Source organism: Dermacentor silvarum, chromosome 4, assembly GCF_013339745.2.
Source record: "Dermacentor silvarum isolate Dsil-2018 chromosome 4, BIME_Dsil_1.4, whole genome shotgun sequence".
NCBI lineage: Eukaryota > Metazoa > Arthropoda > Arachnida > Ixodida > Ixodidae > Dermacentor > Dermacentor silvarum.
Genome location: NC_051157.2, coordinates 29,116,142 through 29,142,993, shown reverse-complemented (window position 1 = coordinate 29,142,993; position 26,852 = coordinate 29,116,142). Strand labels below are relative to the sequence as shown.

Here is a 26,852-nt window from a genome sequence, read left to right as displayed (position 1 = left end):
ATCCGCAGCGGCGCGGCAACGCGTTCGGAACAGCCGATTCTTTTCGTATTGTGAGCAATGTATTTCGCCGGGGAATGTTACGAATTCGTATCACACCAAAATTCGTACCAGCCGGGATCGTATCACCGGGGTTTTACTGTATATCCTTCACGATGAGACAGTCAGCTTGTTAAATTGCATAAACCTGCTGGTTGTCAATTTTAAGTTAGTGCCTCTATTTTCGTGTGGAAATCAGACAGAGTGTTAGTGCTTGCTATATTGCGATCTAATTGGTTCCATCTCCGTAATGCAGATGGAAAAAATTAGTGTTTAAATGCGCCGACCTTGTGAGAATATTCTACCAATGTATGCAGATGCTTATGTCGGCTTTCACGTGACTGTGAATAAGCGACATATTTGGACTGGTCAATTTTATAAGTATTATAGAGAACTTGAAAAAGAAATATTAATCGGGCCTGTCTTGCTCTAGCTTCTAATGTCTGAAGGCCAGAGAAAACCAATAGGTTAGTAGAGGAATCCATACGTTTATATTTGTTGTGAATAAACTGTATGATAATTTGCGAGGCTGACCAGGTTTTTCCTGTCGGAAATGACTGAAATGTTTCTGTATTGAGTTTGCTGCAAGAAATTAATACAGTGAAAGCTCGTTAATTCGCACCTCATTAATTTGAACTTTTGGGTTAATTCGAACTTATGGTCATGGTCCGGCCACAATATATAGGCGTCTATGGGTTAACCAACTCGTTAGTTAACGCGCGCATCGGCTCTTCTATCGATAATTCGAACTGCGCGCCGCTGCGTGGTGGTATTTTATACTGCCGCCGCAAGCTTTCAAGGCTCAACGATAGATGGCGCGAGCGCAGCGGCGTCACTGTCGTCATTGCGCTCGCTCTTCGCTCTTCGCAAAGTTGGTTCTTTATTCTATACTTCGCATCGTGTGGCGGTTCGTGCCGGACGTGTCTGCGTAGTCTCCGTGTCCTTTGTGTGCCGCACATTCAGTCGCTAGGCCTCGTGTACGTCAGAGCTACGAAGTCGTTCGGTGCCGTGTCGCTACGATGTGACGCTGCTCACGGCCTTGCATATGTTGGTGCGTTCCTGGGATCAGGTCACGGCAACAACTGTTGCCAATTGCTTCCGCCACAGTGGCTTTTGTGTGACCAATGAGGGCACAGCTTGCGAGCCCGACGAGCGCGAGGCCGTGGTCATTCCTGCCGGATTGCGGGATGCGCTGGAGGACGTGACCTTCGACGACTACGTCGATGCAGATCGCTGTGCAGCGGTCTACGGCACAATCACCGACGATGATATCATCGCGCAGGTGACTGGTGGAGAAGCGCGCATCGTCGATGTAGGTGCGGATGACGAAGAGGATGATGCACCCACGCGGCCCTCAGCTTTGGAACTAATGGAGGCTATGCGTGTCGCGCGTCTATTCTTCAGCTTCGAGGAAGACGCAGAGGATGCTTTCTGCCACGTTCGCCCGTTGGAAAACAAGGCTATAGCGATTGCATTCAAAGAAGAGAAACAGACAGTGATCACGGATTATTTTCGCAAGTAAATATTTTGAGTGATTTTCCAACAACCGGGTCTCAATTCCTGCTGTTTTTTCAATGAATTTCGTTAGTTCGAACTTCGGTTTCATTCGAACTCATTGGGCGTCCCCGCGAAATTCGAATTAACGAGCTTTTACTGTATTGCTTGCTTGTTCATTGTAATACTGCCTGCTTTTAATATAAGCACCCTCTTTAACGCATTGGTCATCATGAGCAGAATAAAAACAAGGGGAGTGTTAGAAGTTCACGTAAGTATGGTAACACAGAAGACAACCTGAAGAGCTCGTACCTTTCCATCAACCACAAGGGCAAGCTCATTTTCTTTCCTCAGGAGGTCACCAAAGTCGTGGGCATGCTTATGAACGGCTTCTCGTGTGCCCTGAAGATGAAAAATGAGAAGGAAAAAATGTGCACTGTTTATGCTACAGAGAAATCAATTATATCATGATGAAAAAAAAAAAAAAAGAAGATAAAGGCTTACATCCAAGCTTTCTTCATTAATGACTAGAAGTGGCATTGACTGAGAGATCAGCCTTGTTGAGTATCCTGAAATAGGAAGGACACAACAATAACATATTTTCCAACAGACATACTCAAAAAGTGACATATTTATGCAGGCAACATGAAAGTGTGGTTGGCACTATACAGCCGTGATCAGCCGAACGAAATGGCCTAGCAGCAGAAGATTATTTTATGCTGGTAAGCAACCCGATGCACTCGAAAATAAAAAATAAAATCATGTTAATTTATCGAAAGCACACTCAAAGCCCCTATGTTATAAATTTTAACACAGTTTTCCTTCCCCAAAATCACAATGTGTCATGCTTAGAATCCCTTAACCATAAACATTTAGTGATTCAAATAGTGATTTTTGAAAATGGTGAACAGAAATTACATAGTGATACCATTGGAAAATACAAATCAAGAAATTTTGTGAGTTTTTAAGTATAATGTGGATATTTCACACAGCTTTAAAGTTATGCTGGCTGGATTTCTATTTCTTGCCCACCAATTCTTGATTCAGCAGGGAGAGAGTGCCCATGTTTCAAATCAGCTTGCAACTTGATCACCCTGTTGGTGCAGATTACTTGAACATTATTCAAGTAAGTTTAAAATGTCAACACAGCAATTATTTCATTCAATAGCTTAATGAACAGAAGTTATTTGAGCTGAGGACTGAACGGAATAGCAGAATATCTGGTTTGCTAATTGAAAATTTTGAGCATTTGCAAACTGCTAATGATATTAAAAACTGCAGTTAGCAATGTTTCAGTGCTATTAAAACCAACCAACCTTATCTCCAGTCCATGATAATAAGTGTATGAGGAAGAGATGGTAAAATGACAAATGGTCTGACAACAATGTCAAATAAATCCCATATCCGTAGTACATCATGCAGTGAGAATGATCATTACATTGTTCATAATGTGCAGTGCCAATTAATACAATTAATTGTTCCAACCAGTTCCTTATTTCCAATTCTTAGCAGCAAAATTTGGAAAGCTGGGGCAAACATGTTCAGGCTTCACTAAGATCACTGCAAAAGCATTCCTCTGACTATGAGGGAAAGCGAAAAGATGCATATGAAATATTACAAGATTTAATTAGACAAAAGCAGTAATGCATGCATTACGTCTCTTGCAGTTCTAATGCATGAGAAATACAACAGCCTTGTTTATGACTGTGTCAATGCCACAAAGCTTACATTTTGTTTCAACACAGTTTGCTTTCTTCCAACTTAGGTTGGTCAGTGGGTGTGCCCATCACAATCCTCTTGTTTTCTCGAGCACTGTCACAGCTGCACTAAATCTGCACTCTTATGCTTCAATCGCTTACGTTGAGATGCATTTCAACCCACTACTGCACCAATTCCGCAGTCACTAGAGGAGATTGTATGGCATACCTATGTTGATGGCAGTTTCTTGCTTGTCGCCAGTCAACACCCATACTTTGATGTCAGCTTTCAGCAAGTCAGCCACTGTTTCTGGAACACCCTGTTAAAAAAAAAAAAGGAAACCTGTTCATATTTTGAAAGGGTGATGAAAGGGGCTAGTTGGTGGCTGTTCATACTTCCTTCTTGCGCTATGTACGAAAAGACTGGGACAGGAAAACCATTTGTTTGACCCCGTTTTCATGTCTCCGTCTTTCCATACATTAACCCACACTAAACTAATATCTAATGAACTTTAGAAGTTGCATGAATGGTACTACAGAAAACTGAAAGGCCTTTACATGACTTCACTGAAAAGGTAGCCTTAACAAAAAAAAAAAAAAAAAAGCTGCGCAGTTGTGCAGACCACACATCTTGTACAATGCAGCAGTGGTTTCTTGCGATATCTGTAGCATGTGTTCTATATGTTATGAGATCCACACAGACAGATTTCCAATTCCATGCACACTTTGTCGAAAAATAGTGGCTTCAAGCTAAACGAAATGCACAGAGTAGCACATTGGTAGAAGCCACGCTCACATTAGTAGAGCCACTCTCATGTCTTTGGCTAATGTTTACCCACTCACCACACTTGTGGGTTGTAACTGAAGGAGTACTCATGTGTGTTGAGCAGTTGAAGATTGATGGGGCTCAGTATGAACCACAACAGGGATTTACATGGTAACCTAGAAGCACCTGTCGTGGCTTCATGGCTTGTATACCTCCAAGAGTCCTCAAATCAACTCGCAAGGAAACCTTCAGAGTTTCTGCGAGTTTCCTCTTTTTCTTTTATTTTTTTTTTGTATGTGAGCATTTTATGACAATGGTTATGTAATGTGAAATACATCATTATCTGAAGTGGGGGAGGTCATAACAGCAACTGCTGCATAATTCAAGCTGCTCTGAATACCATCCATACTTACATCTTGTAACCTGTCCTCAATGGCAGTAGAGCCCAAGAGAGACAGATTCTGCAAGCAGGACAAACAATGGGATGAAATGATTAGAAAAAAAAAAAACAGCAACACATTAGACTTCATATTTCACATTGGTTGCACTCAAAGTCTGCTGTACTCTAGCGGCACAACCTGTTATTACCGTCTCAATGAGCTGTGCAGCATCTTCGATCTTGCGTTCTCTCATTTGCAGGGATGTGGTCGCCTTGTGGTACGTGTTCTTCCACTCCTGAAAGAGTTCAAAGGTGGTGCACTAACATGAGCCTCTGCAAAACACACAATACTGAGACACCACCATGAAGACGTTTTTTGGGAGTAAGATGACACAAGAAGAAACAAAGCTAGCTGCACATTTTCCAGTATGCTGTGGCCACAGTACAGAAATTTATTACGAAGAGGCTTATACAGTGGAACCTCGCTGATACGATTCTGCGTAATACATTTTTCGGGATACGTTTTCTTTTCCTGGCTAATGCCCCATAGGATCAATGTATTTTGATGCGGTTGATACGATCGCGTTTTCACCTGAAATTGGATGATACGACTGCAAACTGATCTTTATGAAACTCGTAGCTTTATATTCAAGTAAACTAGATTAAATTACATTCCAACAACCCCCGAACATCGAGTTAAGGGCCGGCGACGCTAGCAGAAAAACGTGCGCTGCGTGCCAGTGGAGGCAAAACGCGCGCCACAAAAGCTGCGGCGAAGCAGGTTTTTCGTGCCGTGGAGGGATCGGTCCTGGACCGATTTAAATTGCCGCCGCCGGCAAACGAGCTGCGAGCGAAGCAGACCAATGAGAGCTGCCATTTCTGTGAGGTACGCGCTGGGAATTGGTGTCATGTGAATTTGCCCGAGTGCTATTTTCGCACTCGTAGTATCGTCTGCTTGCATCAGCTTTTGCTCACGCTTGTTTTGGTTGGCTTTTCAGGCGAGATCTTCATGCGGTCACGTGGTTGAATGAAGCGCCTGCCCTCGTCCGCTAGTTGTATCGCTCGCTGTGTCACGCTGCTCTACGGTGTTCCTCTGTTTCGGAATTCTTGGCCTCGTGGTGCCGTGAGCTCAGTGGCTATGTAAAGCAAACACAAGGCGCTGACTTTGAAATAAAAACTCGATATCATAGGCACCGAAGGAGGTGGTGACAGCTGCGGCGACCGGTGCTCAACTGCTGGAGATGCATTCGCAGCATTAGACACTCTTCAGGGCTTCATCGCAAATGCACAGTTGAGTGAGGAAACGGCGGCTTCGTATTTTTATCTTTCAAAAGAACTTGTTTACGGACTTAGAAAGAAAAGGAAGTTCAGCAAAAACTGATGAGCTATGTTAGAATTGCTCAATAAAAGTGTGTTGTCTGCGGTTCATATGATGTCGAATGATGCTGCTCCGCCTAACTAGCATGTTAAGCGGAGCAGTATGACTAGATGCCACAGAAGCTTTGCTAGCGAGTTTGTCACCAAGTAAGCCTGTTTTCTTACGTTTTGGGGCTTGCTTTGGTTGATAAAATTTTTGGATGATGCATTTTATTTTTTGGTTCCCGCGAAGGTCGTATCAACAAGGTTCCACTGTACACTGCTAAAATATGGGAGCATAATATACACCAAAAGAAAGAAAGCAGCCATTAAAGAAAAATACCAAATCATACTAGACAGTCAGTTTTCACATTCATGATGTCTTCTTTTTCTGGGGTTTAAAGTGCCAAAACCAGTTCTGATTATGAGGCACAGCCGTAGTGGAGGGCTCCGAATTAATTTTGACCACCTGGGGTTCTTTAATGTGCACTACAACGCAAGCACACAGGCATTTTTGCATTTCGCCTCCATCGAAATGCGGCCGCCTTCTGGCCACCCAAAAGAAACACACAGATGTGGTGGAAGCATGGCTTCCTAGACTTGGCAGTTGATTTGAAAATTCGGTTTCACCACTTCAACTGCGATTACAAAGTTTTTAGCCTGTGAAAGCATTCACCTGCCTCTATTATTCATGCTCTTTTCTTTAGTTGCCAACAGGTGGCAATACCGGTCCAAGTCTTTGCAGCAGCTTGGTTTTCCAACGGTGAAGTGCACATACAATGGTGGTCTAACAAACCAACAGGCAGGTAGCAACATCAAGTGTTACACTAAACAAATAGGGCAAAGCAGCAGTTGGAGTGAAATCATTTCTTCAGGGTTAATAAAGAGGTCACTGTATGGCTAATAACAAAGCCCGAATAATGAAACAAGAAAACCTTTTCACAAAAGGCTTGTGTCAATTAGCGAAATAAAGAGAGATGGCAGCTTTCTTACCTCATAGTATTCTGGAGAAATGTCTGCTTCAGCAAGACACAGAGTTCGCAAACCTGCAAGAAGACAAGAAAACCACGTCTAGGGTAACCCCACAAAAAAAAAAGCCACGATTTGAACTTTCTTGCAACCGAAGCAAGCAAAATCAGCTATGTACAAAATATGAACACCTGACAAAAAAGTGTTGGTGCATGCATGCCCTCCTAGAAAGTGAAATGTCATGCAAATGAATTCAGCCAACAGATCTTGATGCACTAACCTTGGGAGGCAAATTCTTCAAGATGCTTGAGGTTGATGTCTTTGAAACTCTGGCTCTCAGCTCCGAGCCTTTCATATATGACAGTGTCCTGAAACGCAACAAATGTCAGCCTTAAACAGCACACGCCACCATTAACAGGCTCGTACGCTCAGTAAAGAATAGTGTTCCGTGACACTAATATTTTGACAAAGTGTTTCGCAGAATACAAGTAACTTGCAATAAAAGGGGCCTTGCAACAAGTCTTAAGGCAAGCTTCAAGCTCTCTCGGTTGTGAAAGTACTGTTTTACAATGCGTTTCATACCAAAGAAACTGTGAAAAACTGAAAATTGCAAGCCACAATTGTCATTGCTGTCATTCTCAGCATGATAAGCGCCATGGCTTGGCAGAGGCTAGGGTGACAGCCTGCATAGTAACAAGCCACCATGCCGCACTTTTTAATTCCTTTACACTCTTTGCTTGCATAAAAAGGCTTGCGCCAGTTTTATGCACACAACGTTACATGCTCACTGTTTGTTTTCTACACTGGAGTCATTTCTTATTTCTCATTATTCGCCTCTCTGTGATATCCAAATAAGCTTTATGAGGTGACGCCCACTGCCATGTTGAGGCACAGAGAGTGCAGGACACCCCTAGTGGCAATACGAGGGCATAGCATGTGGCAAGAAGTAAGAGAGGCAGTTGGTGCAATGTGCAGTGACGTGAAGGACGCTGGAAATTCTAGCACAATGAAATACTGTTGGGAGTTAGGATGGCAAGTTTCTAAGTTAGGGTTAGCTGTACTCTTGACATTTTGCTATATCATAAACAGGCTCTGCAGGGGTCATGGTTTCCGAACGAAGAAAACGCGTGGTGGTGTGATGAAGAAGTACATACCGCTCCTTTGCAGAATAGCTTAATCTTGCCCTGAGGCGTCCTGACCAAGACAGACATTCGTTTTCGGGTACTGCGCAGAAATGAAAGGATGCATGAATGAATAAACTGCAAGGAAGAACTCAGCTTACCTAGAAAATCAAGCTACGTTCATTAAATGCCAAATTCATAAAGCATGTCTGAATACAGTTTTATTGCAACAGCAAACATGCTTAAATGAAAGGCTTACCTCGTAAACTCTATGACGTTCAAGATCTCATACTTCTCGTTTGAGCCAAACTGAAAACAGAGACAAAATGTACTGAGATCGCTTCTCAATTATGCTTTCAAACAATACCAAAGCGGCATTTATATAAAGGCAAGAAATGGAAATTCAAAACATATTTTTGTTGAATAAATGAATGCATATAATGCAGGTAATGGCACTAAATCTTTTGAACAATAAACAGTTCAATGCCTCTACAATGAACGCACCTATAGCGAAATGACCTGTATAATGAAGGATTATGTCCTGGCCGAATTCCTACCTTTATTGTATTGTGACCGCCTTTACAACAAAGACCACTACAATGAACCTGCCTGTACAACTAATGAATTTCAGCATCCTGGATGGCTGATTTCTTGCTTTACAACCAACACTATATAGCGGTGTCCTGCCCTCTGCATACATCACCAAGGTATGCTCTGCGATAGTGCCAACGGCAGTGCTAGCGACAAACTTGACCAGCGTGCCGATATCAGAGGTAGTCCTGACGTATTGCTGCAGGAATTGCTAAACTTTACGCTGCTTGTTTTAACGCAGCAGTGGGTGTGACAGCTAACAATTATGTTGCAGTTGATGAAGCCACGATGATGTAATTGTAACTGACGACCGACAACGTCTTCAAACCATCTAGGGCAAAAAGGACATGAATGTCACGGAAGGATGCAGTGATGACGATTCTGTGAACAAACCAAGATATCTGAGAGCAAGGGAAGTGATAGCAGTACTTGGCGATTTGCAGCTTTACTTTGCATAGTTGCTGCGTTTTGCTACAAAGCACGCTGTTAACCTAGGTGCAATAAGGTTGGCCGCAGTTGCACATTATCACCCAATGTGTGCACAAAAAAGTGCGACTTATTTTACCGAGTTTCTCTTGAATTCATGTTAATAAAGGCTTTCTTCTGTTAAACGTGTTTAGCCTGCTCTATTGTGAGCGGTATGGGCTGGGACCTTTAAAACAAAGTGAGCTGTATAACAAAAGTTTCTGGAGGTCCCGACAAGTTTGTTATAAAGGCGTATAAAGACTGCATACTTAAACAGATACTGAACAGAAACACTTTGTCTAGACAGGTAGATTACTTTCTCATAATTATCTGCACTCCTTGGTGGGAAAAGATGAATAAAATAAAGCCAAAATATTCCCTCAGGAAATTTCAAGCCCAAACCACTACACTGACAGCATCACTGGCACATCATCACAAGTTGCTGGGTATTTCTGCACACCTTAGCCCTTTACTGCATGAGAAGTTGTCAGGTCAAGTATTGCTTATTTCCTAATGCAATGAAACCATTTTTATAGATGACCGAACAATTGACTAGACTCCAGCAGACGCTGCAAAACTTTTATGACACTGTGGCAAAGCTAGCGATGGAATTCAAAGGCAGTGTTGCCACAAGTCTCTCTATAGCACCCTTACCACACATTCTATAAGAATGGCCTATTTGTATGCAAGAAGTGTTATCTACCAATCTAGCTTCAGGTTTACATTTTATTTAGTGTGCTTTTAAAGCAGCAACAAGAAGGGTCCATACTATCTTTTTTTCAAAAAAAGAAAAAAAAAAGGGGGCGCCTTACAATGTTGACTGTCACGTGTGTTGGCGTCCTGGTAGTGAAGACAAAACCAACCTCTCGTGCCCCTTTTACAAGAGCGCCTTCATCTGAAAAATAAACAAAGGGCTTTGCACATAGTTGTATAAATCTGTACACAATCACATCACACATGTTGAACATGTCAAAAGAAACACTGTTCATTTCGAACACAAATGAAGTACACTGCACCAAAAAGAGAGAGAGAGAGGGAGAGAAAAGAAAATGCCAGATTTGCATCCGGATGGTGCACCATGTTCAATGAACTGCAGCTACCTCTGCAACCTGGGCACTTATTTTGTTATCAAGGTGATCCAGCAACATTGTTAATGAGCCCCAGTTCCACTAGAACTCATGGATGAAAATTAGTGCCAATGCTACAAAAAATGACAACTCTTATGCAAAATGTAACATGTGAGACTCCAGATGAATATGAGGACGTTAAGATCGTGAAATTTGAATGCATTTTTATTTCTGTTCTAGAATGGCAAGTGCATGTTCGACATGTGCTGGCATATAGTACTATCAGAATACGAAAAAAGTAAGGTGCTAACAGAAACACTGATGGCCATACCTTGTGCCACTGTATTTAACCTTAATATGCAGAACACATATTGAAATTTACCAACTGTATTGTGCTCATCTGTGGGCACGCATGTGTTGGCAGCTATGTCATTATTTCAAAGGTACAGTAAACCCTTGTTATAACCAAGTGAATGGGATGGCAAAAAACTTTCTTGGCAGAAGAGCCACACAAGTTGAAACAACAGCACGCACATGCTATGCACCAGACACTTGCCAGAGCTGCCGAAGCTGAACAGGCCTAAAGTCTCGATATCTTGCGCTGCACACCCGCAATGGAGCAATGAGTATTGTGGCGCATGGGTGTGGTGCATGGGCAACGATGAAAGCGCAACACTAGAAACACTCACCAAAGCTGCCAAAACTGAACAAGACTAAAGTCTCGATACCAAGCGCAGCATACCCGCGCTGACACAGTGACTACCGTGGCAAATGGGCGCAGCACTATGAAAGCGGGGCACGACTCCCATGAATTTCAAGACTGAGGGTGCACACTATCTGACAATCTGAAAGGCTATGGCTTACGTAGGGGGCAGCCACCACACACCATCTTTAGCCAAAGCTGCGAGTCAAAGCTCTACCGCCGCCCAGAACGCAGATTCTCCGTTTCTCCATGTTGCGTTTAAGGAAAAGGAAGAAGAAAATCTCCGACTGGCAGGTGCACACCACTCTCACTGGGTAGATGGCGGGGCAGGGAGGGCGTGCAGGTCAAGGCCGCTGCTTGGGCACCTCAAGATTCCGAAGTTTTGTTGATTTGCTCTTTGCACTAAGCGGAGCCTGCTGCCTGCAGGGTTCAATTATTCCAGGCTAAAATGCATGCGCTTGGGTCTGGACCGTGTGACAACTAAACTAAAGCATTAATTCAAATAAAGAGACTTCGTTGTAACGAGGGTTTACTGTATTTTGTATCTGTTCCCACAGCATAATGCAAAAGCCACTGCAACGGGTAGCGCAAGAATGTGTGCACATACTTAATGCATTAGCATTCAGGACAACAAGTTCTAAAGTCATCCATGCCACACACAGTAACACAATTAAGAAGCTAAATAAAGTCAAAGCAAACAAAACGTAACAAGAGTGATGCTAGCCAGCACGGTTCATTACCGGGTGATGCAGCCTGGTACTTGATGTAATTTGTTTCATTGTCAATCTCTGGTACCACTGTGTGGCAAACAGCCATCAGCGTGAAGAACTCCCGAACATAGGGTGTGGCAGCCTGAAGACAAAATTTAGAAAAGAAAAAGAGATACATGTAAATACAGCCACACATTTCAAAGCCACCTTCCAAGCTCTGGGATACTACACAAAATTGTTGTGTACTGCTAATACAGTCAACGACCGACTTTTCGGGACAAGCCCGATAATTCGGACGCCTTCGCGGCACCACCACGTACCCTACAGAGCCAATGTATAATGACATCAGAAATTTCAGACACTGAAACCCTTGCCATCCGATTTTCTGGACTTTTTGCCGTAACCGCAGGCCCTAAATGGCAATAACCGAAGCTACCTCCACCGCCATTTTGATTATCTCGCAGCACTGGAGCAGCGCTCTTGCACGCCGATCCATTCACAGCCGTAGCCACAGTGGCAACAGTATGCTTTAACGATCGCTACCAAGCTTCCTGCTGTTCGGTGCCTTGCTTTTGAATGAAAGAATTTGTCGATGTCAGCAATGGCACCGACACTGCCTTTGTCATCCTCGTCGATCACTTCGAAGTGCGGAAAGTCTGCCAATGGTCAAACATTGCATAATGCCGGTTCCTGAAAGTGAGCTTCGCAGCAGTGCAGCAATGTTACTGCGGTGAAACATACGAATGCACTGCGGTGAAGCTTACCAAGAGAGGAAAGGGGCCACTGTCACGGGACACAATATGTATTCTTTAATTATCCACGCGTGCACCTGCAATCTCCTGTCACAGTACGAGCACTGACACACCAAATAAATGAAATGGCAGGCTTTCAGAGCTATTTCAGACATGCCTGTGGCGATTTGAGCCCTTGGAAGCAGTAAAAGGCATGCATTCATTTTTTTCGAACTGCCTGATTTTTAGGATGTTCTCGTGGCCCCTACAAAGTCCGAAAAATTGGACGTCAACTGTACTCCATAATATCAATGTAGACTGACAAAGGCAAAAAAAGTCACAGGGGAAAGAACATCAATAAACAAGAATAAGAGACGGGCTGCATTACTACAGAAAGTGTTTGCAAAACCTGTCACATGCTAACTTCTGCGACAAAAACGACTCGTGGCAGTATGCTGGCATCAAGATTACAAAAATAAAACCTGTATCGTTAGCTAATGCATAGACTTGTTGTTGGACAAAAACTGTGTGCTGTTTCCGTAAGAAACCCTCGGAGGAAAATTGAACAAAACGGGAATGTCTGGCTTCACAGAATTTTCACAGAACAAAAAGACGCTTAATTTAAGGAGAAAGAGAGTGGACAAAAATTTACTCCAACAGCTTTCAGTGGAAGCGCGCATCAAAAGTTGCCATAGCTGATGGCTCACCGTGTTCTTGCGAAGAATATCATGTATCTCCTTGGCGTCAAGCCCTTCTTCCATAGTGCTGCAAGTAAGACGATAAGACAAGTGTTCTTGTAAGAAAAGTAAATTGTGGAAGAAAAGATTACCATATAGTTGTGCATATTAGCTGAGATAAATGACATAAATGTAGCGCAAGACTGCTGCCACACCACTGTGAAAATACAGTATATCAGGACCACAGTGTAGTTAGACAAAAAACAGGGCTACTTGGCTGATTGATTGAGTGACACATCCTAGAGCACTAGACACAAAAATCGAACATAAAATAGAGAAGACAGAGTGCACCTGGGCTGTTTGTGTCATGCTGTGTTCAGTCTTTACTGCTGTAAACATGTCACACAACCCCTTGATGTATAGCATCCCATTTATAATTGGTAAGTTTACATCAACCACTGATAGTAAAATGATATGACTTCTGCATTTCAACATGAAAGTTTACTTATTTGATTATTTAAATATACTGTAGGGCAGTGTAGGCCATTCTCTCACTGGTGTTATTATTTTTTTTTTAACAACACTGTCAGTGCGTGGCACCCTCCCTGTGTGGGCCCCTGATTGAAAGCAGGCAGTAATGCCCAACAGGGCATAACCTCCAATATCACTGGCATAGCTATGTAAGCGACCGCATTTGTTCCGGGCAATTTGAGTTGTGGTAGACCTGCATGCACCCTTCAGTGACACAAATTTCACTGCAACTAAGTGTGATCTTAGCATAAAATTAATGTTGCAATAATTCTAGAAGCACAGTTTCTTACAGTTACCTAGAGAGAAAACTGATGCTGCAGTGCTGTTGCATGCATGGGAATGCGGGGAAGTGGTGGCTGTGGATTGTCACCTTTCTTGGAAAGCAAACACACCTTGAAGATGTGTCCTGAATATGCTGCTTTTAAAGCAACATTTTCTTTGCTTACCATTCTGCAATTGGGCGTGTCGTCGCCTGTCTCGTTGAGTAGAAGCTGTAGCTACTCTAGCCACCTTACTGTCATTGTTGGCAATAGAATAACTTTGGTGAGGATTCGCATTGCTCAGCACCAGACACGTTGGTGTATACGGCATACAGTGTTTCTGGCGTTGTGCCAAGTTCGGTATTTTTGCACAGTGCCATGAACACTATCGATTGTCTACTTCAGAATATCCGGTGCCGAATCACACAAAATTTCGCAAAGCTATCACTAAAAATGATTGCCTGAGAAATATATATATACTCCTGAATAAAACTTCCTTTTGCTCTGCAACAGTACTCCACTGCAACAGATTACTGTTATGGGCAGGTTGTGGGACAAGTTTGTCACCGAAATCTGTTGGGTGTTTCTTATTGCGATGTGCCATTTTGTCTTGCCAGCTCATCAAAGCTTCGCTTACACGAATTTCCACAGTGCATGGGATCTGCATTTTTTTTTATTATTATGCAAAAATACTGTTTGTTAAACCATGAGAACTCGAACTGGGTTGTACAACTATATCAAATATGAACAAGTATCAGCGAGCCATTAAAGCTGCAGGAAAAACTGTAAGGTGTGCACTCAAAGTGCGACAGTTTCAATTGTCTGTTTTTGTTTTCTTTGCTTACTGCTACTACTAGTTATAATAAATGCGAGTAAACAATAAGCGTTATTAATGCAGAAATGTCTTCAACCAAGCCTCATTCAAGACGAGCCTCACATTCCTATACCTCGGCATTCCCCGTGGCAATACAGCATTCATTAGGAAACTCGCATTGACGGTGGCACCACATTTGACTTTAGGTAATACAATTGTAAGAAAATTTATATCTAGAGTAAGCAACATTCTGGATGTATTCAATGTTTGCTTTTGGTGTTGCTTTAAACAATAATTAAAACAGAATTCATCACTGTAAAATGAACAAACACTGGCATGTCACCTACCCATACATCCGGCCAGCGATGCTGCAGCGCTTGAATTCCATGATGTTGCAGGTCAAGGTGCCAGTCTTGTCGGAGAAGATGTACTTGACCTGGCCGAGTTCCTCATTCAGGTTGGAAGTCCTGGCCATGGCGGGTGTATCCGTATCTTCGTGGTACATCTCCGAATCCTGACAGGACAGGGACAAGATGGAGGCACATGAGCCCAGAAACTGTCGACACATGCAGTTTTTGGTGGGAAGAGTTGGCATGCCAGCCAGTGGCCTGACAAAAACAATAATTTGTTCAGATTAATGTGGCATAGGCTATTGATGAATCGTATGCCGGTGCGCGATTGCGAATTTATGCAGCAGGAGTACCAATGACCAATCACGCAAAGCACTAGCAATGTTGAGGAAGTCTGACTGAAAAGCGTTTTGGTGCACCAAGGACACTTGAGTTTTTGAAGATGCAAAAGCTCACTATTCTAACGCTCGAATTTGAATCTTCAAAAACACTAAAGCTTGTTATTCAACCTTCACCAATTCAGAGGACTGGATATTTTGGACTTGCTATCTTATTCATGAACCCTTATCAATTTTGAAAATTTATATTTCGGACTTGCTATCAGCTTCAGCAAAGCTTTGTACTATTTCACAATGCTCATTTGGCAAGTTCAAATGAGCCCGAGAGAACAAAGCCCTACAACGTAGCGATGGCGTCGTTACTGATGATTATATGTACAGTACATGTATTACAGGGCTTAACATTTAAAAGCAACTCATGAGCCACGAGAAGTGTTGTAGATTAAGTTTGAGCCTATGAAGTTCTTTAACGTACACCTAAATCTAAGCACACGAGCGTTTTTGCATTTCGGACCCATCGAAATGCGGCTACCGTGCCCAGAAATCAGATCTGTGACCTCGTGCTCATCAGCAGAACGCCATTGCCACAGACCTACCACAGCAAGTTGCTGCTCATGATGAGACAGTAAGGTCAAAGAACTGAGTCAATATCCAAATGAAAACACTACACAATCGTGTACCCCTAAAATTTAACGTTCAGAAAGGAACAAGTGCCTAAATGCAAGAAGCCAAAGGTCATTTATGTTTTCAAGCAAGCAAGTAGTTGCAGATGTAAGACCAAAAATTGGCAGAAATCCTATAACTAACGGAACAGGATCATATTATTGCAATAATACTTATAATAACTGATGAGGTTCAATGCTTGAAAGCTGCACCCGGTGATATGAGGGATGCTGTAGTGGCTTGTTCAGGATTAATTTGAGCCAGCATTTTTTTAATATGCACCTACATTTGCAGGTGTTTATGTGCATTTTATCAACACTGGAGTGCCGCTGACGTGACTGGATATCGACACCGTTGAGCAGTATGTAGAATGGTATAGCTACATAATTACAGCAACAGGTATCATGTAGTAGAGGTGGGTAGAATGCTATCAGTTAACGCAGCATACTGATAGGATGGCAAAAGCTGACAGGATACTGTCCCGACAAGGTGGTAAAATTGGCTCCCTTGCTGCAACAATGCCCAAAGTGCCTTCTGAAAATGAGTTGAGGGTATGCACATACCATGTTGATGAAACTGGCCTGTATGAATCGCACCATTTCCAGAGTCACCTGTAAGCTGATGGGAATCAGATTGTTGTACAGGATGATGAAGGTGAGGAAGTTGTAGCAAAAGTTGCTGTTGCTGCTCAGGTCTGCAAGGGGGAATGGGGGCCAAAGAGGGAGTGAGAGACGCATGGTCAGACTGAGGTCGTGAAAAAACCAGCTGGGTAACGGTGCAGGTGAAGCACTGCCACAGCAATATACAAGAGCAAAAAGACAAAACACACAATTAACAGCTTGATACATTCTAAGCTATGTCCTTGCAATAGTTTAATTTCTGTAAAGACATTAGTTCCTATATCCACCCTAAATCACCCATCATCAATGTTTACTGCCAAAAAAGTAGCCGTAGTACAAGCAGCTGTAGTGCCTGTGTCGTGTGTTCTCTTAATCTTAGTCCCATTCTCACACTGTTCGCAAAAGTATGTAGCTGCAGTATTCTGCAGCAGCGAAGGCATGCATACAATGTCTAGACCACTATCAAATTTTGTGCTTGGCTTAACACATAAAATACAGAACTGTAGTTGGTTGGATAGTTAGTAAGCCATTCAGTTAGTAATAACTTTGGTTATTTAGTCAGTCAGTGAGGCATTTATTGAGCGGTGCATTTGAATGACAGCAAGCTAATGCAGAGGTGAGCAAGCAAGTAAGCGAGCTAATACGAGGTACATGTGTTGGCAGGTTGTGGGTGGGTGAGTGGTTAGGTAAGCTAAAAGTAGCCTTGCAAACTAAGATGGTGACAGTGCTGCTTTGCTCAAATGCCTCGTGCAATGTTTATACAACACATTACTAATTTACACAACTAGCAATTAATGTTTTAGAGGAGTGAAGTTGTGACACGTCCTTCACGTCTAGGGAAACAAAGTGAAGAAACTTAGGGCACATGACTTTGAGGGGCGGTATGTGTAAGCTGTCATTACAGAAAACTTCCTTAAATCAGTTCTCACTCAATTGAAACTTTGTTTTCTTTTTTCTTCAACTATCCTGTCAGCATTTTTATTTAGCATGGCTATCAGCCTAACGTGACCTCAATTAACAGAGAAAATTAACACATTAAGGGGAGACACGCCTCAAAATTAAACAAGCTACAGCACAATGCTTTTTGTGTAAATTTAGTACATAAAAAAGTGCCTGGAAAGATGACTATATTTTGCCATTGTGCATCACATAACTCAAAACCTATCAACAGCTACACAAAAAACTGACGACATAATTTAAATCTGCATAGAAAACTCATATTGCAGTTCTGTTGCCAAAACCATGCCGATTCCTTGTTTTACTGAAATTTCGGTAAATTTAGTTCTCTCCCAGATGAAGTGGTGCCTAAGGCATTATGAAGAAGCACAAAAAACACAACCTATGTTCCAAGTGAACAGTTTGCAAGCTCAACTCATGAATCAGTAAACTATCTGCAACAACACAGTGCTGCATCTACTTACATGCTCCTAGCAAGGAAAAAGCAGGAAAAGCATGTTAACACACCTAACAGGGGCATAATAAGAAAACCAAGTTCCAACAAACCTCACAGAATACATAACAATAAGAATAGGAGGTACCGAGGAGTTAAAAATATTTACAACAGCCATATGAAGTCTGTTGTCCATTAGCTTCAAAAAACAGTGTACTAAGTCAATCATTTGTTAGACTTTTTAATGTGAATGTAAAAATGCCTGAAATATACCCTCCTAAGCAAAATTAACAGACTGCCACTCCGTTGTGACCACTTTTTGCATCAGCTAACTTAATGATATTCTTCAGGCTTACAACTACACCTTAAACAAGCATTAACGGTAATGGTTCCATTAAGCGATGTCCAATCATGGTTTGAATAAGAATGGGTGTGTCTATTACTTTTGCATGCGAGAGTACACCAATAAGGCAAGACAGGGAGCTCATACTTAGAAAGGCCTGTAAAAGTCAAAGCTTCACTGCTCAAACCTGAATGGTCAAGCGGTGCTTGCGAACGGAATTCTCAGGTGATACCAGCATTTGCACAAGTACGGCAAGACAAGTATTTGTCGTTCATCTGTACGATTGAACATTGACTCTACACATTGCAACCCTTTTTACAGCCCCTTGAGTATTTTTACTGTGTTGCATTTCTTTATAAGGCATCAAAAAGTCGGCTTGCCTTAATAGCGGCAGTAGCATTATATTTGTAGAATTACAATAAAGCAGCAAATGTGATAAGGAAGTCATGAGGACACGTACCATCCAACCCTAGATACCAGTCGGTGGCAGCGTGCTTTGCAGTCCAAATCTCACTTGCCACCGAGCTGATCAGTGCCAGGACGATAAGCAGCAGAAACAACATGATGATCTAGACAAGAAACCACATAGTTTTGTGGTTATGATACAATGACAACAAAGAAAGGTCATTACCAGATTTGACACAGTGGAGAAGCAACGCCACACACATATTGGACATCTGGCATCTCATCTACTTCAAGCAACTAAGTGGAATGCTAGCCTCCACTAAAAATATTAACAAGAGCTTCAAAATCACTTTAAATCAAATTATGGGGTTTGAAGCCTAAAAGCAACTCATGGGTTGTGAGAATGCCTGAGAAAAGAGTGGGGGGGGGGGGTGCTCAAGATTAATTTAGGCCCCTTAAATCAAGCATTTTTTCATTCTGCCCGTATAGAAACACAGATACACTGGCAAGGAATTATGCCCTCAACTTTGTGAATGAGCTTTAAGAATAGTGCAAATAGTGGTGTGCTTGGCTTTGCACAAGCCTACAATGGAACTGGGCTGGGCATGTTACTAAAATTTTTGCACAGAGACACACGAGAACCACACAAGCAACTCCGTCCTTTTTAACCAACCAAGAATTCAATTCTGTGGTTTTACGTGTCAAAACCACAATATGATTATGAGGTATGCTGCAATGGGGGACTCTCGAATAATGTTGAACACCTGCGGTTCTTTAAAGTGCACTCAACGCATGGTACACGAGCGTTTTTGCATTCCTCTTTCATCAAAGTGTGGCCTCGAGCTCAGCAGTGCAATGCCATAGCCACTGAATTACCGCGGCGAGTACAGTGTAGCAAGACAAAACCAACATGAGGAAATGCGAGAGGCCACTAGGTATGTTTGCTGCAATCAACACAGATAACATGTGGCACGGTCTGCGACACAGCATGGAGACGGAATGCACGATTTGTGGAGTATGCTAAGCACTCGTGAATACACAGAACATCTCCCCCACATATGCAATAATAATAATAATAATAAAGAAAAATGCTTATCTTCCTGAAGCTAAGCTCTAAGAGCATGAAGGAGTAGTTAACGTACATTACTGCACCTAACCCACTCAAAGCAGAGTCAGTTAATCAATTTAGGTGTTTCTGAGTTTCATTCGGAAGTCAACTTCAAAAGAAGTGCAGGTAACTTGTGAAAAGAAATCCAGGAGGGCTTCACATGTTTGCGCAGTGCAGCGATAAATGCCTCTTGAAAAGGTTATGTTGTTATCCTACTTTGTACTCGCTTGCTGAAGGACGTAACTGCCGTTAAAAGAACACACAAAGAAATGAACAGACAGAAATACACAGATGATATTCCTGAAGGACAAAAACCTTGATTCAACGAAATTGAATTGAAGATGCTTAAAGCACTTATGCAATTAACATTATACTTATTTGACAGCATCAAAAGATGTGTTAGTCTTCGCTTGCGTATGCACTTATCTTGCTTCTCATAGATAGCGAGCCCATCGGGCACATCATGTGTTTCTTCGTGGAAATGGCAAGCCTTCATTACAGGTCAATTACGTCCATCACCTGAACTAAAACCTGGCATATACAATAAAGCTTGTTGCTGGGCGAGTTGGTTGATAATGCTTAGCAAGAATAAAATGCACAATGCAGATAAGGATGAAATATCAAGGTACATGAACCAGCACTAGTCAGTGTTCCTTGACCTCTTGTTCTTGTCTGCACTGCACATTTCATTCTTCCATTGCATATTTTTGCTCACTTTCCCCCCAAAATTTGTTAAATCAGGCGAGATGCTGAATTTTGCTTTGCTTTGGTAGTTTTTAACAAATCAGTCTCTGTGAATATGTGCAGGGGAACCAAAGCACTACATTAAATAACAAATTTAATTGAATTAGGTTTCGTTAAATCGAGGTTTAAGTGTAGGCTGCCAGTGTTGTCATAGACAAAGTTTTGTCTCTCTGTTCTTATGTGCATCTTGTTAGCCGCAATTATGTCCTTCAAAAAGCGTTGCTTCACTCAAAAACAGCAGCCAGCAGGTACCTGGGTGTTGGTGACTTTATCAACAGTAGACCGCTTCAACGGAGCAGCAGTGGAGTTCTGTACAAGGAGACAACAAGAAAGACATTTTGTCATGCTGCAGTGCTCTAGACTTTCCTCGGACATGTTGTTCATGTCCTAACAAGCACACTGACCATCATGAGCTTTGTTTCATGGCCCGTGTAAATGACAACACCTGTGAAGAAAAGAGAAAGAAAAAAGATTCGTGATGCTTCAGTGAAACTGCTGCATAAAATGATACAATGCCCTCAGAGCTGGCTGGTCTCCTATATACTGAGTGTTCCAGTTAAAGCTTTAATAGGGAATTATTAAACATATTAAGACAAGTTTTCTGGCAACCCATCATTCGCTGCAATGGAAGTTTGGATTTGTACGAGAATCACTAATTATAGATTAGTGAGCTAAAATCTACCAGTTAACATTTTAAAAGAACTTTAGGGAACAAGTAAAAAATCACAAAGCTGAAAGCCAGTTAGTGTGCGTAGCACACCTAGCATTTGCTAGAAATCCTGTGCCTAGCACAAGTTTTGACAAATACGAGGTGTGTTCAAAAAGAAACCGAACTTTTGAAATAGCACGCCAACTGGCAGAGGGAACGCGCTGCGGCTACTGAGCGCATGTAGCGGCAGGTTTAGACAACAAACTGCCATTTGCTGCGTTTCGCTCCGACCGTTAGTTGGCGAGCTACAGCCGCTGAAGTGAGCACATGAACAAGCTGTTCTTTGGATTGGTGCCAAAGTGACAATGAAGGAATTGGAAGAGTAGCGTGTGTGTGTGAAGTTCTGCTACTAACTTGGGAAAACTTTCATAGAGACATTTCAGTTGCTTAGCCAAGCATACGGGGAAGCCTGTATAAGTCGCATGCAGTGCTATGATTGGTTCAAACGTTTTAAGATGGAAGAATGTCGGCCGGTGACGATCCCAAGCCTGGACGACCTTCCACATCCACAGATGATGACCACATCAAGAGAGTTCGAAATGTGATTCATAGAAATCGTCATTTGACTGTTCGAGAAGTCGCTGACGAAGTGGGTATCAGCGTAGGATCATGGTCATGAAATTTTGAATGACAAACTTGGGATGCGTCGTGTCAGTGCAAAATTTGGGCCGCATTTGTTGACTGACGAACAGAAGCAGACCCGTGTTGAAATCAGCCAGGAACTGTTCGCCGCTGCCAATGATGAAAACTTTCTTAAGAACATCATAACAGGCGATGAGACATGGGTTTATGGCTATGATGTTGAAACGAAAGTGCAGTCATCGCAGTGGGTGGCCAAAGGTTCTCCTCATCCAAAAAAAGCATGCATGAATTGGTCAAAAATGAAGGTGATGTTGGTTGTGTTTTTTGACTGCAAAGGCATTGTCCATCAAGAATTTGTGCCACATGGTCAGACAGTAAACAAAGAAGTTTACCAGGGATCCTAGCACGTTTGAGAGTTTCTGTGCGCAGTAAGAGGCCTGAATTGTGGGAAAATCAGGCTCGGATGTTGCATCATGACAATTCCTCGGCTCATGCGTCGCTCCTTGTCCGCAGCTACTTAGCGAAACACCACACTCCTGTTGTGCCCCACCCACCATACTCTCCGGATCTAGCCCCAGCAGACTTTTTTCTATTCCCCAAGCTGAAAACCACCTTGAAAGGACGTCATTTCTAAACCGTAGGGGAGATCAAGGACAATGCGAGAAGAGACCTGCGCGCCATTCCAGAAAGTGCATTCCAGGAGGCTTTCCAAAAATGGAAGAAAAGATGGGAAGAGTGCATTGCCAGTAGAGGGGACTACTTTGAAGGGGACAGCACTTAAAATGTTGTGCCATAGGCAGTAAAGGTGTTATAGCAAAAGTTCGGTTTCTTTTTGAACACACCTCGTATGCATACTCAACAGGTGTAGTGCTTCAGCACAAATTTTCCTCACGGCAAAAATAGAACAGCCCTGTCTAACCCATTGAAGTTACACTTAAAGGGAGCCTGCTGCACCTACGACAAGTTGTGAGCAAAGGCAAAATGCACAAACTCACCAAATGCCCACGTTGTGTTCTTCAACATGGCACCACGAAGTAGAATCTGATCAGGACCCAGGGGGCATGTCTTTGCAGGCCTTGGAAAAATTACAGAAGGCTGTTGAAAGTGCACAGTGCCTGACAGCCCACTTTCTTTGAGTTTTGATTGATTGATTGATTTTTGAAAGATTGGAGATGCCATAGTGTAGGGCTCTGGATTAGCTTTGACTATGTGGGGCTTTCTCAAATGCCCTCTTAAAGCTGAGTGCACAAGCTTTATTAAGGGACAACATTTTGCATCTTGACAGGGAGGAAGCAATGACAACTGGGCTTTTATAGTATACGTTTGGCATCAAATAAACATATGGAACTAGCAGCCAAGGAGGCAGCCCAATCCTGGTGCAATAACACTTGGCAATCATAGTGCAGAAAGTTTTTAGCTATGCAAAAAAGTGAGGAATGTAAGTGAAGAAAGCCCCGTAAGTCACAAATATCAACACAAAGGCCTTGTTTCTGCAAATATTTAAATCTAGATAGTGAACTAGCTAGCTCGTAAATGGCACGCACACTACAAGCTATGTAGACTCACTACACAGGTAAAAGCTTTGCTCATCATACTTGGCTTTCTGCATCTACTCGGCAATATCGGCCATACACATAGTACGTACAGAAAGCTAAGAGGCTGTCAGCCCAAAGTAAATACTGAAAAGGCTGAACCTTATCAGGCAAATAAACTCACTTGGGATTATTGATATGGATGTTGCCTGTAAACTCGTACAGGTGGCGATTTGGCAATTCGCATTCCACAAGACCCTGCATTTCAGCGAGGCTTTTGGTAGTCAGCATCCCTGCTGTCTGGGTCAGACCCTGGGGAGAGCAGAGAAAAGTGTCACCGGCCTTGGATTTCAGCAGCACCAAGCTGACTGATGTATGATTATACCATGTGCAAAACTAACTATGCATCCCTTACCTGCCTTATTTGAGGTTTGTTTCACCATCGAGGTTCGCAGTTTCGATGTAGCACATTCCTTGTGGTTCGCTGAATACAATAAGAGACCGCTCATTAATTTACATTATACGTAAATATACATGAATGACATGAGCATGTGAGCAATGCAGCTAATTCAGTTAAACAATGAAGACAGAAATAATGTTTACGCTAATACAAGTACCAGTTTTCTTTTGCTGTGAGCTCATCATTTTATATATATATATATATATATATATATATAATAAGTTTGTGTTTTGAATTGATAGTTAAAATGCAGCTTTTGAATTTTGCAAACACTTTTACGCTCAACCTGCTACAGAAACTTGGAACATGGAGGCAAATCTTTCCACAGAAACGCAGATCAAGAAGACATGCACAGTGCTGCTCGTACCTTGAAGACAACAAGACCAGGTCAGCAGGAAAAAACTGGCCGCTGGTAATCTTCAGAAAGTCACCCACCATGACCTGGTTCCACCTGATTCCCTTCCATTCCCCGTCCCGCAGGGCTGAAAAGAAAATTGAAGAAATTAACAATGCACAGAAGATGTAAAAGGTGAGGCCACTGTAAATGCAGGTTCCAAGGTTCCCAAGCACATGCTCATGTTGGTTGAAACCATGCCTCGTGTACCACTGCCTGAAAAAGTTGGCAAGTTATTTGGTGGCCATGAAAGTTTGAAATCTAACAACCTGCGCATGCAGACATGATAGTATTAAGAGGTTCCTTAGGGTGGTCACAGGCTCAAAGCCAAGAGTGGTCTCTACTATTTCGTGCTAGACAATTAGTCTCAAAGGAAAACCTTAGTATTTATTTTTATCTCAGCAGGTAGTCACTACAATTCGGGCTTAGCACTCCCTGACACACCCCCACCTGTAACCCAAAATTTTCCCTGCACTAGCATAACGGCTCTTTGCTGGGCACATTTCTGGGGATTCAAGTAAATGTTCTGTCTTATAAATTAATTATTTGTCAGTGTTGTTTCTAATTCAAACATGAAAAAATCCTATTGAATGACTTTCCAAGACGGTCATTGTAGGCTTAGGGGTTCTGCCCCCACCCATTCCCCAAAGAAAATTGCTGGGTACACCACTGGTTGGCAGAATTCAAATTTAGGATTTAGTTTTTCATTCAGCCATGTTAAATAATATAAAAGTACTGAAATGACTCAGAACCTCATGACCATCAACAACATAATAAAGCAAGGTGGAAAGCCAGAAAAAAATTTTAAAAAAGAACTTAGTTCAGTGCACAACCAACTATATATGTTTGATGCTTTCTGTGCAACAAACTCAACAGCTTCACCATTCCGGCCTATGCCAATATTGTGTCCTTTACCATATTTATTTGTTCACTTGCGTATCAGCTAACATTAGATCAGTTGAATTCATCTGAATTTACAAGCGCACACGTTCATACCTTGGAACCTAATTTACAGCTTCGTACTCCGTCCGACCTCTCACGACGTGACTCCAATCTTCTAGCTCATCTACGGCTTGGAGTAGCATTTTCAAATGCACGCTCCTTTATCATTGGAATGGCCAATAGCCCACTTCACAAACTTTATGGGCGCAGCGAAACAATTGTGCACCTTCTTTGCAAGTGCCCTTGCTTCAACCAACAAAGAGCAGCACTCTCATTAATGCTAGACCAGTTGGACAAACGCATACTCACAGAAAACAAAATTCTTGTGCATTGGTCTACACAGACATCACATCAGCCGCCATAAAGGCACTGCTGTGCTGTGCTGCACAATTTGTCACCGGATCGTGTGACAAATTGTGACTGCACTGTGTAGCGTTATATGCTTCAGTGGGACGCAGACATTGTTTATGACTATGTGACGCCTTTCACAGACTGTGTGACAGTGCTTGCACACAGTTCTAAATTGTTCATGCTTTCCTTCTTTTTCTTTCATGTCTCACCTCTTTCATTCTTTCATAGCCCTTCTTTCACTTCCCCAGTGCAGGGTAGCCAACGGAAGATATCCTCTGGCTAAGTTCCCTGTTTTTCTTTTATCTCTCTCTTACCGTATTCACCTGGCACTCAATTTTTGCTACCAGAATAAAATTTATCATAAATGCCTCTCATTATCATCGAAACTGGGGGTGTCAAACATGCAGCCTGCAGCATGTGGCTGGCCGTGCCTTTGCATGCAGCCTATAAGGCCTGCTTCAGTTTTCAAGCCTCCTTCCCCACTTCTTACAAGATGAAGGAGCATTAAGCAACCCTCTCCCACTTCCCCAAAATGCCACAACATAACACGAGGGGAGCCACATGCCATGAATTTGGCCCAGCACCCACAGATCAACAGCTCATGTAATGTGTAAACCCAGTGGTCTGTTAGATAACAGGTTAGGCGCAACGGGAAGGAGAATACAGTCGAGGGCCGCAAAGGATGAGACGGAGTGGATATTAAAAAATTTGGGCTAAGATACAGGACAGGAGAGCTCGAGATTACTGGGAGAGACCTTAGTCCGGCAGTGGGGTTAGATTGATGACGGCAATATTAACTGACATCACATCCTTGCTGTCTGCCACTCACGCACGACCAACCTTTGCACTCAAGGGACAAAATTTTACTTAAAGCTTACCTAAGACTATGCTATTGTTCACGGCATCATCTGCTAGGTGCCTTTTCTGAAAACAGAAAAAAAAAAAAAATGTCAGTGACCGCCAAGTGTGAAGAAGGACATGAGGGAGAGGAAGGACCACGTACATTGAAACAAGGTTACTTTGTCAAAATATCCGAGCACTGTCAAGCTTTCAGCCACACACAACTGACGACGTATCTGCTACAATCTTAGGAACACTTTCCAGCAAATACCTTTCTTACCAGACTAACAGGCAACAGAGAGAACAGGAAAATGAAAACAGGACAGTTGTAACATATACAATGGCACACAGCATGGCACGGCAGCGCGTGCTGTGCTGCCATGGAGCCGCGCTATAAGGTGAAATTCACGCTGCAGTAAAGTCACACCTCAAGGCAATATTCGCATATGACCCGCACCCTGCAATACTGTTAATTTTTTAAATCCTCAATGCGGGTTATGCGTGCAGAATTACAGTGCTGCCTCACCAGCTACAACTTGCACTGTCGTCTAAAATTTGGATCACCAGAAATGTGGTGCTGCTGCCGCCATATTGAAATTGTAACTGAATCCACCAGCCTTGCATATAAGGCAAGGGGTGACTCCGATGCTAAAGATTCTGGGAAAAAAAAACCTCACCTTATATTCGAATAAATAAGGTACTATACTAATGGTA

The 26,852-nt window shown here is 42.6% G+C and overlaps 1 protein-coding gene across 1 annotated transcript in view; it reads right to left on the bottom strand.

Moving 5' to 3' along the window:
* Positions 1–26,852, bottom strand: part of LOC119449682 (probable phospholipid-transporting ATPase IA) — a 108,358-nt gene that overhangs the window by 38,454 nt on the left and 43,052 nt on the right. Inside the window, exons 6-27 of the mRNA XM_049665398.1 lie at positions 26,177–26,222; positions 23,979–24,093; positions 23,573–23,635; positions 23,336–23,470; positions 22,615–22,694; positions 20,733–20,773; positions 20,581–20,637; positions 18,532–18,640; positions 16,282–16,412; positions 14,715–14,881; positions 12,793–12,850; positions 11,385–11,496; positions 9,687–9,769; positions 8,078–8,127; positions 7,852–7,921; positions 6,978–7,065; positions 6,722–6,774; positions 4,582–4,668; positions 4,407–4,454; positions 3,457–3,547; positions 2,035–2,099; positions 1,843–1,932 (exon numbers count right to left, since the gene is read on the bottom strand). Coding sequence (XP_049521355.1) covers positions 1,843–1,932; positions 2,035–2,099; positions 3,457–3,547; positions 4,407–4,454; positions 4,582–4,668; positions 6,722–6,774; positions 6,978–7,065; positions 7,852–7,921; positions 8,078–8,127; positions 9,687–9,769; positions 11,385–11,496; positions 12,793–12,850; positions 14,715–14,881; positions 16,282–16,412; positions 18,532–18,640; positions 20,581–20,637; positions 20,733–20,773; positions 22,615–22,694; positions 23,336–23,470; positions 23,573–23,635; positions 23,979–24,093; positions 26,177–26,222 — 1,839 coding nt within the window. The remainder of the gene's footprint in view (positions 1–1,842; positions 1,933–2,034; positions 2,100–3,456; positions 3,548–4,406; positions 4,455–4,581; positions 4,669–6,721; positions 6,775–6,977; positions 7,066–7,851; positions 7,922–8,077; positions 8,128–9,686; positions 9,770–11,384; positions 11,497–12,792; positions 12,851–14,714; positions 14,882–16,281; positions 16,413–18,531; positions 18,641–20,580; positions 20,638–20,732; positions 20,774–22,614; positions 22,695–23,335; positions 23,471–23,572; positions 23,636–23,978; positions 24,094–26,176; positions 26,223–26,852) is intronic.